This window comes from Mycteria americana, chromosome 5 (genome assembly GCF_035582795.1).
Source record: "Mycteria americana isolate JAX WOST 10 ecotype Jacksonville Zoo and Gardens chromosome 5, USCA_MyAme_1.0, whole genome shotgun sequence".
Taxonomy (NCBI): domain Eukaryota; kingdom Metazoa; phylum Chordata; class Aves; order Ciconiiformes; family Ciconiidae; genus Mycteria; species Mycteria americana.
This window is the reverse complement of record NC_134369.1, coordinates 15,707,075-15,723,319: the sequence shown is the minus strand read 5'-3', so window position 1 is coordinate 15,723,319 and position 16,245 is coordinate 15,707,075. Positions and strand designations below refer to the sequence as shown.

The window sequence follows — 16,245 nt, the reverse complement described above, 5'->3', positions numbered from 1 at the left end:
TGTTTTATTTTACTTCATGCTAGCCAAAGCAGTAAGTGAACATTGACATAAGACTCAAAGCAAATCCCACCTAGTGATGCCGCATGGAAGAAAGAGGAGATTCATTACCGGCTTTCTGTGAAGATACTCGTCAGCTGATGACATGTTCTTCTGGAAATACATTCGGAGAATAATAGGGGGATTTTCTATGAAAATGAAGAGAATTGCAAATCATTTTATCTTGACTTCAGTTTAGTTCAGACTTTTTATATGAATAAATGGCACTTTTAATAAACTGTAAAGTACTGACAATGTATTTTTAGGACAATGTATTTTAGAATTTTTTTAAATCAAGGGCTGAATTCATTTTAAGAGAAACTACTTGCATAGATGTTAAAAGATGCTGTTACTTCCCCCTCAGGCTCAGATGCACAATGTAAAGTTTCATGAAAAAAATGTAAATTTGAACAAACCTAGAAGCACATTCATAGGGTATGGGTAGAGCTAATGCAAGTGAGAGGTCTGCCAAAAGGGTGTTTTGGATTGAATATGTTTGTAGAGTTAATCACCCACCCTTTTCCCCATTAAATAATACATTGCCAGGAATTTTTAGCTTGAATTTCTACATATCAGTAACCACTGAATAGCTGAAAATTTCCATGAAAGCCATAGTGAAAGCCAGTTTTAACTCCCGTTTCCTTTTTTGATCCCATATGATTAACTTGCTGGTATCAATACACAGTATGCTAGGTTGCTCTTGACAGTAGTGCTGTCCCCTCAGTAACAAACAGCTAACAAATGATATTTTTTTGAAAGTTGAGATGTGGAAGAAGAAAAGTTTTAATTAAAATATGTGAACTAAGCAATAAAAAAATATAATAGGCTATGTCATTTTACTAGTAAATATGTATTTTTCTTTTTATATTTTTTTTTCAATAAACATTACAATATGATGTATTGACTAGTATTTATCCTGGAAACAGCAAAACTAATGTAATGTGGCACCTATTAATTTCGTATGTATATTCACCTGGTGCTTAACTTTGCCAAACTTGGAAATTCAGTGTTTTACTTATGTATAGGGCAAAGGGTGATGTAGTTACATAAGGAGAAAATAAGATTAAATTAATTGCTAATTGCTACAACTACTTTACTTGAAAAAGACCGTGTACATGTTGAATGCAAGACATGCAAAAATTTCCCATTATGTAATTATTAGTTGAGTTCAGCTCTGTATGAGAAATGACTGAGAAATACTTCTGCAGTATTTTGTGAAACCACTAACTTGTTCATTTGCTGTATTCAAGTAATAGCTACAAAACCCTTGAAATTGACCTCCAAGTTTCAGACTTTAAGACGAATCATATTATATTAACACTATACTCAGAAATATTCTTAAAAGTATATATTTAGCTTATGCTTTACCTCAATACTGCCAGTATCAACTTCAAAACCTTTTGCCAAAATAATGATTTATTTTTGCCTTTATAAAAAGTTTCGAAAGCATAAATGAATATTTTGCAAGAAAACATTAATTTAAATAAAATGTAACAGTTTGGAAAATGGTATATGTACAGATTAAAATATTAACATAACTGCCTCCTATTGCCTCTGTTTTGTCTGCTCTCTTATCAGCATCCATGTGGTTGAAAATCCAGAGTCATTTGTGCTGTTACCACATTTTGCTCTTCTTTGGTTCAAATCCTATTGAAGTTCCCCAGTTTTGCGCTTATTTCACTGGGATTTCGATCAGGTTTCCCTTACACCAAAGCTTCATTTTTATTTTCTTTTTTTTTTTTTTTTTAGAAATGTTTCTTAGCATTTGATTAAATCTGTCTTTATTCTTGAATAGAAAGATTTTTCAGGGTTGTCCCCTAAACACAATGACTACAATACTGTCCTTTCTATCTCGTAGATAAATATGTTTGTCTGACACACTCTTAGCCCTTCAGTTTCTGGTGAAATAAAGTATCAAAAGTAACTTCCATTTAAAAACAAACAAACAAAAAACCTGGAGGCATGCATAGTAACACGTGCACTGTATGTGAGTAGGGTATTGGCCAAAGAGAGGGTTGGTGGGCAACTGGCAAAGCAGATTTAAGTAGCAGGTAACCAGCAGTGACTTACACTATAACAGTTCCCTCAAATGACATCGGTTTGATGGAGACCAGTGGAAATGTTTAATTCTTCTGAAACTTAATCTCTAGAACAAAATTTAAAGAAGCAGTTAGAAGTATTTCTGTGGCTTCATGTTGACTCTGCGAACTTGAGAGCGAATGTTTGAGAATGTGAGTACTTGACCTTCAGCTGTGTGCAGCAGAAATTAAGACCTGAGCTGCTTATGACACGCTCCTCCTGTTTCTCAGGTACACAGAGGAGCCTTTGGCCACATGTTCAGTGAAACTGCGTTCTTTCTCCAGAAGCTTTGTTATGCAGGAGGGAAGAGTGTGTGGCCATAATTGGTGGGTGACGGGCACAGCCCGGGGGTTCCTGAACTGCAGCAGCCATTGACTCCGAATTCGTTTGCTGCCCTAGCAATGAAGGGAAAGCGGTGCAGGCACTTGCGCCCTGCAGGTTTTGGGAGACGTTAATTTTCTTTCCTTTGATCACATACACAAAATCTGCTCATTCGAGCATGCATGAAAGAGAAGGATTTTGCCCTAAATAGTTATACTATTGATGTTTTTAACAAAGCTAGTCTTTCTAGAGGTTTTGGTCTGCGTCCATAGTTAATCCCGTATTTGAGAAAAAATTATCAAGAAAATTTTGCCTCCAAAACTTTTTATTGAATATGTGAAATGCTGTTCTCCAGTGGCCATCTTTTTTGCAGGCATGGGTGTAGTTTTAAATAATTAGGTTTAATTTTCATATGCATATAGTGTTTGGTTTGGATTGGTTTCCTTTTTCAGTTCTGTTTCTTTTAATCAAAATGCTGTTTTGTAGGTTTTAGACACTATTCTCTAATACTAAGACTAGAAAAAAATGATGTCTATTTGCAGATCAATATCATTTTGGTCAGAAAGTGGCTTTTATTTTCCTCTGCCTATTAAGGAGCTTAAGTGTTTGGGACTAATTCTAATTAAAGAAACAGAAACTCATTAGAAAGCAGTATCAGTTCTTCTTTTGAAGGCGCTGTTTTCTAATTAGTGTTTCATAATGTTATACCAAGCAAAAATTATGCAGGCTGACTTCTCTTCCCTTATACATGTTTTCAATTTCTTCAACTAAAGTTATTCAAGGTGTATTGCATAGCTGAATTTATAAAACTACAGCCTGATACTCATAAGTAGCACTGCTTTCACCTTTTTGAACTTGCATAACGCTTCCCCCCCCCCCCCCCCCCTTTTTTTTTTCACTGGTGTTATATTGAGTTTGTAGGTATTGCCGGGCTGTTAGGAAATCCTGTTGCGCTATAGAGGTATTGCTTGTCTTCATACATCTATATAAAACTTTTTAGTTTGAAGCACTGGACAGTAGCAGTAGTTAGAGGCATCCAGACTGTTTTGGAACAGTTGGATAAAAACCCTAGATAGAGAGGTTTTTCAGGAAGCAACTGTATTAAGAGATTCTATTCTGGAAAGTTAATGTATGGAACTAAAAGCTACTGAAAGATACTACTAGACTTGTGTGCTGCTATTTCAAAAAAAATTGTTAAAGGTCAAGCGAGGTGGTCTCAGGTACCCCCTAGCCTTTGGGGAGAGGGGTTGGTGCTTTGAGAAAGTGGAGCGCTCCCAACATGTTCTGGTATTGTTTACACTGTTATTTTTCCACCTGCACCATTTACCTATCTGATTTCCAGATTCAAATCTACGTGTACGTATCTTATATCAGCGTCTGTTTCCCCTCTGTAAAACCACGTATTTCCCATGTGTCTTAGCAATTAACTTCTGGATGGTCTGTGAAGGAAAGACCAGATTTACTTAGTGTCAAAACTTAGAAGATATAGAAGACATGATCTGATGTTACCCCTCTGATTTATGTCTGTCTTTGGGTATTTTAAAGTGTTTGCTTGTGCTGCACATGCGTGTGCGTGTGTCTGTCTATGTATTGCGTGGTTATAAAAAGAACAAAGCCATGCACAAGAAAAACATGAAAAATTGCTATATTTTCCACACCTAGTAAACATTCGCATTGGTTATTTGGCTGTATTCAAAAGGCTAAGACTTTTATTGCTCTACTAGCAAAAGCAAGCTTTCTTCATAGTGGAGCAGTACAAAGAAAGAGCACAAAAAATACACACATCACAGTGCCTGAAATTCTGTTTGAACAACTGTATTGATTGGGTCTGACCCCTTTACATTTTTTTCCATTATTTCAAAAGGTGCATCTAACTGTAGCTGAATTGAACCAACTGAGATGAACTTTCCATGAAAACTTCTTGAGATATTTCTTTAGTTCAAAGCTTTGGAATTTTAAAGAGCATTTTTAATACAAGTCTGTTGAGGTATTCTGTGCAACAACCATACTTTGAATGTTAAACTACAGGTAAACCTAAGAGGAAGGTAAAATTATAAAGCCTACCGTGAAATTACTGGGGGATGGCAGAATAACTTAGAGCACTAATTAGAAAAGTAAATAAAGCCAGAAAGTATTGCATATGTGCACATTTGTGCACTGTTTACTTGTTATTTACTTGCCAGTGCTCCTGGTTGCTTTACAGAGAGTGCAAAACAGCCTCCAAAGAAAACGCTAACAGAATTGGACAGCATTTTTGGAGCAGTTATTGTTGAAATAGTGTTAGAAGATGTAAGCTTAAAGGGCAATGCTGTTTTCTTGTGGCCCACTAGAAGAAGCCTTTTACCAGGAGCTGTAGCATAAGAAAGCACTAAAGGAAGGAAGAGGTTAAGAAAACAAAGGTGAGTAGTGAGTTTGTAGCAAATAACGGCAGAGATGTATCTGCAAACAAGACTAAGTAAGAGGCGGAAGGTGAGAGTGGAGAACAGTCGAGTGGTTTGAAGTGAGAGGTAGTAAAAAGATTGAAGGAGCTGGAATATGTGGACTCGGACAGAAGCAAAATGCTTTTAACGAAGGGACTCAACGTAAATCATAGAGGGGGAGGTAAGAAGAAGGAATAGATGGCAAGTGAGAATGTAAGTCCGGTGTCCTAGTACAAAAAATACCTTGTGAATGGGATAAACAAGAGAGTAGAGTGCTGATGGTGGCAGCAGGTGACAGAGAGAATTATTGATGACTTTTAAGATAGTGTTTTGGCAACAGGACAATTGTCTTTTCTATCGGCAGCTGCTGTGCTCTGTTCCTTTAAACCAAGTTGCAGTTAAGAATGGCTAGTATGAGTGAAACTTTCCTCTTCTGTGTAGAAACAGCTTACCCCAGAGCCAGGGGTGGAAAAGGTTGGTCCTCCCTGGCACAGAGCCTGGCCCAAGTGGGTGCCGCTCTTTCAGCTGTTGTTTTGTGCCATTGCAAGATTGAGTGTTGTGTAGCCTGTGGTAGTCTCTGGCCTCAGTTCTGTGATATTGTCAGGGCTTTGGGCCTGGCTTGATTTTGCCTCTAGAGCCAGAATTGAGAAAAGCCTTAACATTGTTTTTCCGATTAATCTCTTGAGGCACGGGAGGGTTTTGGAGGTTTTTTGAAACCCTGGCTGATGGCTTAGGCAAGATGTAACCCTAATGAAATGAAGTAGCTGGCGACATGTAGTTCTGGTGAGTTGTACCACTCCAGGGGAGAAAGTTGACATCGGAGAGGTCACTGCTAATTCTATTTGTCTCTTGTATTGTCTGTTTTGTTGGCTTTTCTGACTGCTTAGTTCATGCTAAAGAGTTCTTCTTTGTCCCTGCTCTGCTTCTTCCATGCTGTGCCTTTGAGCATCTTCTTCCCAGTATGGAACAGGATTTTGTCTTCTGCCCAACACAGCTGTAGTGTGTCTGTGCGTATGTGTTGGGGGGTGTGAATGCATACACACACATGCGTGTTGATCCCATTCTTCTTTCATTTGGTGCTAAGACACAATCAGCAAAAGCTGAGGGACCACTGCTGAGATGAGTACCAGAACTGGCTGCTTTCCAAGTCGTAACCTGGATGAGAGGCTCAGCGGGACAAGAGAGCAGCATCTCCTGAGTGTAGCTGTGTCCCCTGGCCTCCTCAAAGCCTTCTGTACCCCTGAGGACTCCTCAGTTGTCTTCACTGAATCCAGTTTAAAAGTGACTTGGAAATTATTTTATATGCAGATTTTATTCAGGATCTGGGTAGCGGCTCCATCAGTTGACTACTGAATAAATTTGATCTCTTTTTTTTTTGTGTCCAGTATCAATTCCTTATGTTAAGAAGAAGTCTTTTTGACAAAAAAAAAAAAAAAAAAAAAAAAACAACGTTTTGGAAAGAGATGTTCTGTTGCAGCATCCTTACAAACAGACTACAATTACTAGACTTTAGTGGCTGTAACAGGAAGAAGGAGACTTGGCCCCAATCAGTTAAGGATCAAAAGCTTCACTTGCATTTGTTTTAAAGCTTTAGCAATAAATATGAGGGTGAAAAGGAGGCAGTTCAGATTGGCAAACCTTTCTGCAGTCTTTAATGTAGCTTGATATACTTGTGATGAGAACACTTGCTTATGATAATGGTTTGAGAGAATTTCCCTGCACATCAGGGTGGGCAATTGTGAAGAAGTTCAAAGGAAGTAAGTTTTTTTGTATGAGCCCCTGTATTGCTTGACTGATGATACAAAACCCCTCTTCTGATATATGTTACCTTTCATTTTTTTTTTTCTCTCAACTAGATCTGCCTGAGCTATGGACACCATAAATAGTACTGGATTTGGATAGATAATAGCACAAACTGTCAGCGTGGTCTCATTCTGCACCTGCACATCAAAACCAAATCAAATGAGATTAAATCACTAGGTATTTTGCTTCTTTAATGCTGTGTAAAAACTAAGGAAACTTTTATCTATCCATTGTGATGCTGTACACCTATGTACTACTCAGATATTTTTCTCAGGAAAAGTGCAGTTGAGGTGGCAGTCTTAAAAGCAAACAAAACCAACTTCTGCTTTGTCCCTTCAGTGAGGGTACCTTGACACATGTCCCTTCTCTTAATCCCCTGACAGCTTCCAAGAAACTGATGCAAATAACTGTGCCAGGCTTTGATTATGAGATCTTGCACTGCCACTTATTCTCTTTGTCTCCTGCAGTTTACAGAAGCAGCTTCAGTGCATAATTTAATCCCTGTTTTGGGGACTGTAGCAAATCCACAGAGATTTCTACCAACCGTCCTCTCTGGCATCAGAACAACGTGTGCACATCTTCTTTGATGTGAATTCCCCAACCAGAGCCTTAGAAGGACCTATGGCTTTGAAGCTGCCCTATAAATTGTGCTTTCAGGAATCAAGTTGTCAGCCTCCTCTTCAGGAAGAAAGGGAGAGTAAGTGTAAAGCAGTTGCATAAAGGTACAGGGCAACTTACAGATCTGGTTTTCTTGGCCTCAAAGAATTCCTGTAGGATGTTGAGGAAGAATCGGATCCATTTTCACCTGGCTTAGAAGCATCCTCTTCTGTGACTGCAGGACCTTGTGGGCAGTGGGGCTGTGATGCTACTTGTCTTGAGGGGTTCCCTGTCCCAGGGCAAATGCAAGGGGAACAGGCACACCAGTGCTTTCGACCTGTTCAAGTGTTTTCAGTCTTCCAAAGCCAAATGCTGATAATGCACCTGCATTGACCTATGCGTAGGTAAATTTTCAGTGTGGTTTAGAAACAGATGAAAACTTTTACCAGATGTGATGGTGGTTCTGTGACAAATCTAACTTTCATCAGTTGTTTCCTAAGACAGGTAGGAGTATGGGCAGACTTCTGCCTTTCTATTGAGATGGAAATAAGCTGGTCTTTAAGTTGGGGAATTTCAGTGGCCAAATCTTGTTTGAAAAGACAAATACAGTTGCCCTCTTTATGATTTGGTGTCTGCTGGCGTCTGTCCGGGAGCTCCTTCCATACCAACCTGAAAAAGCAAAGAACTGACTAGAATCAGCTAAGACACCAACCTTGATTTTTCCTGTGTTCTCTGTCTCCGATAAGTATGAGAGCTGAAACCATTCTGCTACTATCCATGCCACTACTGCTGATGCTATTATACCAAGTGTTGCTAAAACTGACTCCTGAATTAAAATGTGTACTGCAGAATCTACACTGAACTACATCAGCCTTTCTCAGTGTACACGAAGAAGCTTCATCAGCAGCTTCATAGATGAATCTGCAGGTTCTTAATAATATGTTTATAAATGTTGGACAGAAACAGGTGCAATTGTGTAGAACTCCTCCTATTTTGAGCAATTAGTCTTAGGTCAGCATCATAAAGGCGTTACACCAAACCTTATCAGATGTTCACGATATTACGTGCCATACTTCTGGGGAATGGAAGTTGTGTTATGTTGATTTTTTTTTTCTGGTCAGAGCTGTTAGAATAGTTTAATTTCAGTTTATTTTTTATCCTTGTGTGGTCTATTTATTTATATTTACAACTGGCCACCAAATCTGTTACACAAGGCAGGAGACTGTAATCAATTCAGGGCAGAGCTGAGCGGCAGAGGCCCCTGATGGCGCTCACTGTGGCCACCTGTTCTGTCGGCAGAGACCCATGCAGGGCCTGCCAGCTGGATCTGCTTTTCCTGGGTCTTTCCAGGTTGGTTGCACTGGGAGAAAAGCTCTCAGGTGAGGTTTTATTGTGCCCTTTGTTTAAGGCTAGGGGGAAAGCTGCAGGGCCTTGCAGGGTGGGTCTACAGCAATGGATTCTATCAATCACCTTCTGAAAGTGAGTCTCTGTTTCAACAGATGCTGATGGGCAAGTCCATGCTGAACATCTGCAGAGGAAAAGGTTGTGAGAGCAGCACTAGCTTCAGAGCTGGGACAGAGAAGTCAGCGTATAGGCAGCATTTTTCAGCCTACACCTTAATTTTGTAATTGCACTCAAGGCAATAAAACAGCCAGCAGCCACATCGAAAAGGATTTAAGAGTGAAATGCTGGTTTAAGTGTAGCTCGAGTGTCTAAATAGGAAAAAACTGCTATCAGTCTATTAGGAAAGTTAATAAGTTGATCTTTTGGGGAGGGCCTCTATCTCTTCCCAGAGATAGAGCAGCTTCCATAAGTCATGGTGAGGTTTTTCTTTCTTCCCCATGTACAAGCAACTTTAATTGTTGTCTATGTATTAGAAGCTTGCAGTATTGGGAAAACAAAAAAATCCATCCAAATCAAGTACAAATCACTGACTATTAGTGGCTGCTGTAACATCATTCTTAAAACTGAATGACTTTGAAAAATTTTGTATTAAATGCAAGTCTAGTAAAACAGATTAATCAGAATCTACACTCAGTTTTTATTTACAGTCATATTACTTTTATTTTTTCCATAATGTAACTTATTCCAAGTCCTCCCCCAATAACCGGTGCTGCAATGTTTACGTTCAGTAAACCTGTACAATGATAGTACATACTGCTGCTTTTATGTAAGCCAGCTGGCTTGCAAATGTTGTCCACATGTCATAAACTATACAGAAACGAAAGATTCTCCACAAGCAGCTGGAGTGTTTCTTGAAACACTGTTGTGGCAGAATGAGGCTGTACTAGAGGTACAGATCAGATGTTCTCCCAGCAAGGAGAGGCAGTTGATCTGTCTGATGTACAAAGAGGAAACAAAGTCTAAGAAGTTCTGATATTTTATTACTTGAATACAATAAACTATTAATTTGCAGAGGAATGGATGTGCTTAAATCTTGCTGGAAGGAGTTACTGGAACTCCTGACTCTTTAAGCGTATCAACTTTACTTGAGAGGTACAACCTTTCTGTGGTAATTGACTTACACCTCCAAGAGATGCATGTACTGGGAGAAAATGAGGAAGGGCTTACGTACTTAACTCTGTATTCTATATGTAGAAAAGCTAAATGATTTGTATATCCTTTTCATTATCAAAGTATATTTTCTCTTTCAAAGTAAACTGGTTTCTTCGGGAGGAGTTACTTTTAATAACAGCTCAGTGCTACAGCCAGGAGCCAGTAATTAAAAAAAAAAAAAAAAAATCACTCTTCTCTACTGAAAGGTATAAAGAACTACAGCTTATCCCCCTCATTATAAAGCCAAAGAAGCAATTAGAGCCTTCTGTTGTATTACACGTTTCTAAAACATCTTCTCCCCTGCAACTGCTGTAGGACTTCAGATGGATACAGTGATTAACACTGTCACAAAAGCGAGTGATTTCTCCTCTTAGCCCTGTCAACACTAGCATCTATAGACAAAATCATTGTTTAAAGCTCTAGTACATCATAGAATAGTGCCAATAGTGGTATTTTACAACTAATGCAACATCCAGTAATTCACGTGTAATCTTAATAGTTAGAAATTCAAGACTGGGGTACTAACAAAAGAAAACACTAACATGAAGTTTCCTTATCTGGCATGGAATAAGGGGAGGGATAATTTAGGTAACATTGTAGAGATTGGGCAGGAACAAAAAGAATTTATTTCTCCATCCAGTATTTTATACACTTTACAAAAACCAGTAATATCACTGTGCCCATAAAAATGTTATCCATGGCAACTGAAAGCAAATACTACTTTTTGTCATCTAACGGGGTCTTTTTAAAATCATAATACAAAGATTTGTGCTGTAGCAGTCCTCCACTTTGCACTGTAACAATAAGGCTTACTGTACTTTAAATACAAAGCTGTTACATCTGCAGTTATGAACCACTGGCTTTAACAAACATCATTTTATAGTTGCTTTTTGCTTCTTTTTTGTTTTCTGGAACCTCAGCTTCATCATGTTTTTCAGCAGCTTGTAGCTCCTCTGCAGACTCCTCTTGCTCTGACTCAGAGCCACTTTCGGAGTCCTCTGAACTCTCTTCAGAGGAGTGTCCAGCTGCCTCTTCTTGTTCTTCACCTTCCTGAAACTAGAAGTTTAGATTATGAAACAGATAAACCATTATTTCATGGCAACTCCATTGCAGCTTTTAAAGTTTCCCAGTGAGAATGTTTCACTCAATGCCTCCTTTCATTTTAGAACTAAAATGGGCTATCTTGCTAAACACAGGTCTTTAATATACAAATTATTAGACAGAAAGCAACTCCACTGAAGTGGTTAACCGTACCAACCGTGACATCCATGGTTTCATCAGCCACATTCTTACTTAGTTACAGCAGAAATCCTAAAGACACCATTAAATGAGTTTGAAAAGTTTCAGATCACATCAGTTTAGTAATGCCTTACTTTGGTGTACACAGTACATAATGACACTTGAGTATTTGTCATGGAGTGAAACATGATGAAAATAATGGCTAGGCCATCAAGAATTCCTATTCATGACTAATCTTTGAAAATAAGCTTAGCACACCACAGCATGAGGAATGCTGAAGTAATCCAATGATACTGCTAACAAGAATAATCCCAAAATGGAATTTTGCTCATGCTCCTAAAGAGCAAAGCCTCTACGCCTGTGATATTAAGAATTCCCAGCACTGCGCAGGTGGTTTTACTCACTCTGGAAGCATCAGCTATGTTTTTTATGCAGTAATTGGTGCTAACAGTTAGCAAAAAAATTAATTCTTGCGCCTTTCAATTGGCAGATGAAGACACGTTCCTCATAACTGTTGGGTTTTGTCACACTTCTCTTCCTGCTCATTCCTATGGAATTCCTTGGAAGTACAAGACCAGTCGGGTGTCAGCTCACTAGAGGACTCTACAGCCAACTTCCCTTGCCTGACCCCTCTATAGCCACTTACTTTTCAGGACTATAGAGAGGTATGTGCCTCACCGCAACAAGAAGCTAAGATTAATTAGCTCTCAGTGACAATGCAGATGGTCATCCTGCCTTCTTATGTATTCCTTGGCAACACCCTGGCTTAATACATTTGTCACTTTCTGTCCTAATCAGTCTTGACTACTATGGAGCATTAAGCATGTCATATCACTTTTCAGAACAGTGAGAAGCATCAATCATTTCCAGACATCTAAATGGCCACCACAGTGTACACAAATAGGGGTCAAGTGCCTCCACTAAGTTTGTCCTTTAACCCAAACTGCGGAAGTTTGCCACTAGTTGTGGTGATTGGATTTTTAAACCATGTACCATCTTGTCTTAGTGAAGTGAAAGCTAAATCATTATGGAAATAAACAACTTACTACCTCGCTGAAACCAAGTCCACAATGGCGCCGGTTTCGTCCAGACATCGTGCTGTCCATGCTCTGTTGGTACTGAGACTCCAGTTCTTCATTCATTTTCTTGTCTTCTTCCCCTGCATTGTTCAGCGTACTTTGGTTATGGTTCATTCCAATTAACAAAGACATCAAATTACATGAAGTCACATTTTCAAAGCTTATCACTATATATGTGTAAAGGTTTAAATTTAGCCATCTTAAACCACTAGATTGAGTATTATTGCGTACAAACCATCAGATTTATAAGCGATCACGTCAAGTGTGCAAGCAAAATTACTTTGATACAAAGATGGCCTGGTAAGTTCCTAAGACCTGACGCATTCAGACAGTTGTACTATGCATGGTGTATGTTCTACTAAACAAGGTAAGTGTAACCCGTATGACTTCTCTGTGCTTCCTGCCAATACTGCAACAGGTCACAGCAAGGAGAAAGTTTCTGACCTTCACTACGTAACATGTGATTACTATGATTAAACCACGACTAATGTATAGCAGCAGAAGTTGGGGACAATACTACCACTCTTGTTTATAGAGCTGTATCTGAAACTATTTCATGCATCCTGAATTATCAGGAGCAGTTACTACAGCTCTGCATTTTTCCATCTTTAGGAATTAGCAGAAAAACTAATTTGCATGAGCTACTTCTACATGCCCTTTACTTACTTGTTTGAATGAGTAAATAAAGAATCATTTTTACTGGGGGAAAATATGGTCTAAAATAGTTAAGAATCCTCTGTTCTTGTGAAAGGTAGGAATCTCTAATTCTCCCCCAATAGGCCTAAAACACTCTAGTTTTTAATTTGTATATCTGTAAAATTAAAAGCTTGTATTGCAAATAAATGTTTCCTCCTTTGGAAGTTAGAGCTGTATGTTATTATAAAAGGACAATAACTGTATATTGGACAAGGAAGTAAAGTGCTAAGAAAATAGCTGTTCTGATTTTTTTGGAAAAAAAAAAAACCAGCATCTTAACTTTTTGCTAATAACAAAGCAGTACTGATTCTTTATGACTCCTTAGGGGAAGCATCATCTCGTTTCTAGGAAATTCAGGTATAAGGAAGTGATTCTCAGTCACTCTGCAAGCTAACAGCAGAACCTGGAACCAATCCTCAGGCTTCTTTTGGTGTTTTGGTCCATAGATCATTTTTTGCCAACTGAAAAACTACTAGTGGAGCATATCAGGGAAAGAAGTTTTCTGGAACTCTGACAGTTACTATTCTATACAGCTTTATCAAAGCTTCTCTCAGACAGTCAAGCCCAGCTTGGTTTCGATGTACTTTGACTTACTACCTGAGCAAGCCTGATAAGAAGTTACCATGGTCATACGTTACATGACATCAAATTATTGCCGATTGCCAAGATGACCCTGCAGATCTTTTCAGCTTCTACCTCATTGCTTTAAGGCAGAGATCTTTCTACTCAGTAGGTAATCAGGTGGGAGGAGAAGTCAACCCTGTTCTTTTCCATGCACAGTGATTTAGAGGTTTGGATATCCACACCTGGCAGCAAGGAAGAAGTATAATACTGCTAGGTACCAATAGCAATAAAACTTTACTTTCTTATTTTGATAGGAAAACAAGACTGAGGACCTGTAGGCCCTGATTTCCAGGGCATCTGTATGCAAGTTTAATGACCATCAAGTACTTTGCTGAACCTGGACTTTAGAAGGCAAGTAACTGCAGTCAGGGAAACTGTTTGTCAGTAACCTAACAAGAGAAATTAAGAACTTCTACAACTCCACAGCCTGACCTGTCTTCAACTTCAGCCACAAAACCTGAAATCCCTCCCTGCAACATCTGTGAAGCTCAAAGTACTGGGATGTTCCTAAATAAGTGTTCGATTTCCAACTTTGTATCAGCTGTTGGATAAACTGACCTGTCCTGAAGTGAGAGGTTGATCTGTGGTCTCCGATAACAAGGCGGCCAGTATGTTCTTTCTAAAAGAAAAGGCAGTTTGTTTTGGAGCTTTAGGGTGCACTGACAGCTCTGCCAACATTCTGGAAATCTTGAATGGAAAAGGTTTGCTGTCAAACCTTGACAACCAACTGTAAGACTACGTTTTACTAGCTAACAACTGCTGCCTCTTGATGAACTTGTTTCATCTTTGTTTCATTGAATTTTCTGAAAGAGAAACCCCAACAACTAGATACTCTTTACTCCTCCCACACCCCAAAGCTGATTCTATTTCATTCCGTTTCTTGCCACTCCAAAGATGAAGACAAGCCATGCTAGTATGTCAGCTAAACAAGGAAGAATAATGATCACCTGATATGAAAACTACACTACGCCATGCTGGACAAGTATGAATTTAGGTTCTGACAATTTACCCTTTGGGTCTCTTTCTCTGGCACTATGCAATAGTTCAGTCTGTGCATCTTACGATGATCCCACTTTTAGACTGGCCACAGTATCAGGTAAGACCTTCACAGTGCTCATTAATATATTGCCTCAGTAGTTGCTCATTAGCAAAGGTATCCCTACAGGCAAGAACTAGCATTACGTAGCAAGCAGCATTAAGTATCCAAGTAGACATTAAGATTAGCCGTAGTGGGATGTTTTAATAAGGTATTGTATCCCTATCCACTAGGAACTATTAACTTTCACCTCTTTAATACAGTAAAATATTTTAGCTTACACAAATACTGTATTCAAGCAACAAAACAAGCTAGTACAAGTGAAATTATTTTTCTTGAAGGTAAGTAGAATTGCAATACTAAACCAACATTTTGTACAGGGAAAGAGCACAATTATATTTTACTATTTTTGCAGCAGTTTTTGCAAAAAGCATAGTAGAAATATTGTTTTAGAGCATTTTCTCTTTAAAAATATTTCCTGGATTATTTGATTATGTTTACTATTTTGCTGTTTTAGTCTATCAGCTACCATTTTTTTGAATCTTTAATTTTTTTTTCCAGTGAGAGAGAATTTTACAGACCTGGTGCACAGGTTTGTTAGTTTGTAACAAAGACTCTCTCACAAGTGTCCACAAATAGTTTCATTACCTAGTCTGAAAGTATAAAGGTGTGGGGCGGGGAGGAAGCTGCAGAGCAGAGACTTGACAATTTCAGACCGGTGTTCTGCGTTACACCGCTGCTGACTGAACAGCTGCGGCTGTGAAACCCAAATCCTCCTTAAGGGAGAGTCCCAAAGCGAAATTGTCTTTGAGTGTTCTCTTTTTCCTCAGAGAGCACTGCGGCCTGCAGCAAGCCTCCTAGAGAGGTTTCGTTGCATCGCAAATGGAAAACCCCGCGTAGCCGCTGGGAGAGGGGGGGGGGGAGATTCCTCCCGCTCGGGTCCCCGCGTGTCCGCGGGGCGGGCAGCGGGGCGGCCTCACCTTCCCAGCGCCCATCAGCCGCAGGAACTTCTGCTTCCGCTCCTCGTTGCCGAGGTCCGCCGCCTCCCAGCTGCTGGAGCCCTGCGGGAGCACACGCTGACTGCGCCCGCCCGCCCCTCCGCCTCGGCGGGCCTGGCGGCCCCCGAGCGGCCCCTCTCCCCCCACCACAGCCTCCCCCGTGACGCCTCCGCCGGCCGCTGCCCCCCAGACGGCGGTGAGCGCGAGGAAGGGGGCGGCCGGGAAGGCCGCGGCCTTCCCTGCGTCCCGCTGCGGGGCTCGGGCGCCGTACCGCCGCGGCCTCCCTCCCAGCCTCCTCCTCCCCTCCTCCCGCCGCGCGGCTGCCCCAGGCCCCGCGCCCATTTACATCGGGGGAGGCCGCTCGCTTGAGGCCGTGGTGGCCCTGAGACTCCCTGGCCGAGCTCATCGCTGCGGCTGGGTGACCGGGCCCCTCCGCCGCCTTCCTGCCGGAGCCGCTCCCTCGGCCAGCGGCGGGTCACGGCCGCGGGGCGCGCCGGGATCTGTAGTTCTCGCCCGGCCCTTGGCGGCGCGGCGCGGGCAGGCAGGGACTACGCGTCCCACAGGCTCCGCGGCGGCGCGGGCCGCCTCTGCCTGCTGATTGGCAGGCGCACGGGCCAGCCCCGAGCTCCGCCTCCGGAGGGCGGTGGGAGCGGGGCTGTGGCGCGCGGGCGAGGCGGGCGTCCTCGGTGGCGCGGAGGGCTGGGGGGGGGGCTCGCTGCTGTGGCTGTGCTTCGGTACGGCGTCAGGCGCGAAGCGCTGCC

The 16,245-nt window shown here is 40.9% G+C and overlaps 2 protein-coding genes across 10 annotated transcripts in view; one reads left to right on the top strand and one right to left on the bottom strand.

Moving 5' to 3' along the window:
* Window positions 1-1,545, top strand: part of PLEKHA7 (pleckstrin homology domain containing A7) — a 172,928-nt gene extending 171,383 nt beyond the window's left edge. For all 9 annotated transcript variants that reach the window (XM_075502239.1, XM_075502237.1, XM_075502238.1 and 6 more), the window contains one exon: window positions 24-1,545. In XM_075502239.1, coding sequence (XP_075358354.1) covers window positions 24-46 — 23 coding nt within the window. In that variant the 3' untranslated portion in view covers window positions 47-1,545. The remainder of the gene's footprint in view (window positions 1-23) is intronic.
* A 7,751-nt stretch (window positions 1,546-9,296) lies between these two features.
* Window positions 9,297-15,989, bottom strand: C5H11orf58 (chromosome 5 C11orf58 homolog). The gene is made up of 5 exons (XM_075502222.1): window positions 15,831-15,989; window positions 15,467-15,547; window positions 14,009-14,069; window positions 12,101-12,210; window positions 9,297-10,868 (listed from the first exon to the last, which is right to left on the bottom strand). Exons 1-5 carry the CDS (start codon window positions 15,888-15,890, stop codon window positions 10,659-10,661), a joined length of 522 nt encoding a protein of 173 aa, XP_075358337.1. The 5' UTR covers window positions 15,891-15,989; the 3' UTR covers window positions 9,297-10,658.
* Between the last annotated feature and the right edge of the window lie 256 nt (window positions 15,990-16,245).

Bases quoted from the DNA above. Each gene is read 5' to 3' on its own strand.
- C5H11orf58 (XM_075502222.1), bottom strand. From the start codon at position 15,890: ATGAGCTCGGCCAGGGAGTCTCAGGGCCACCACGGCCTCAAGCGAGCG. The intron at 15,548-15,830 runs GTAAATGGGCGC...GTGCTCCCGCAG, and splicing joins AGCGAGCGGCCTCCCCCGAT to GGCTCCAGCAGCTGGGAGGC. The intron at 12,211-14,008 runs GTCAGTTTATCC...TGAACAATGCAG, and splicing joins AACCTCTCACTTCAGGACAG to GGGAAGAAGACAAGAAAATG.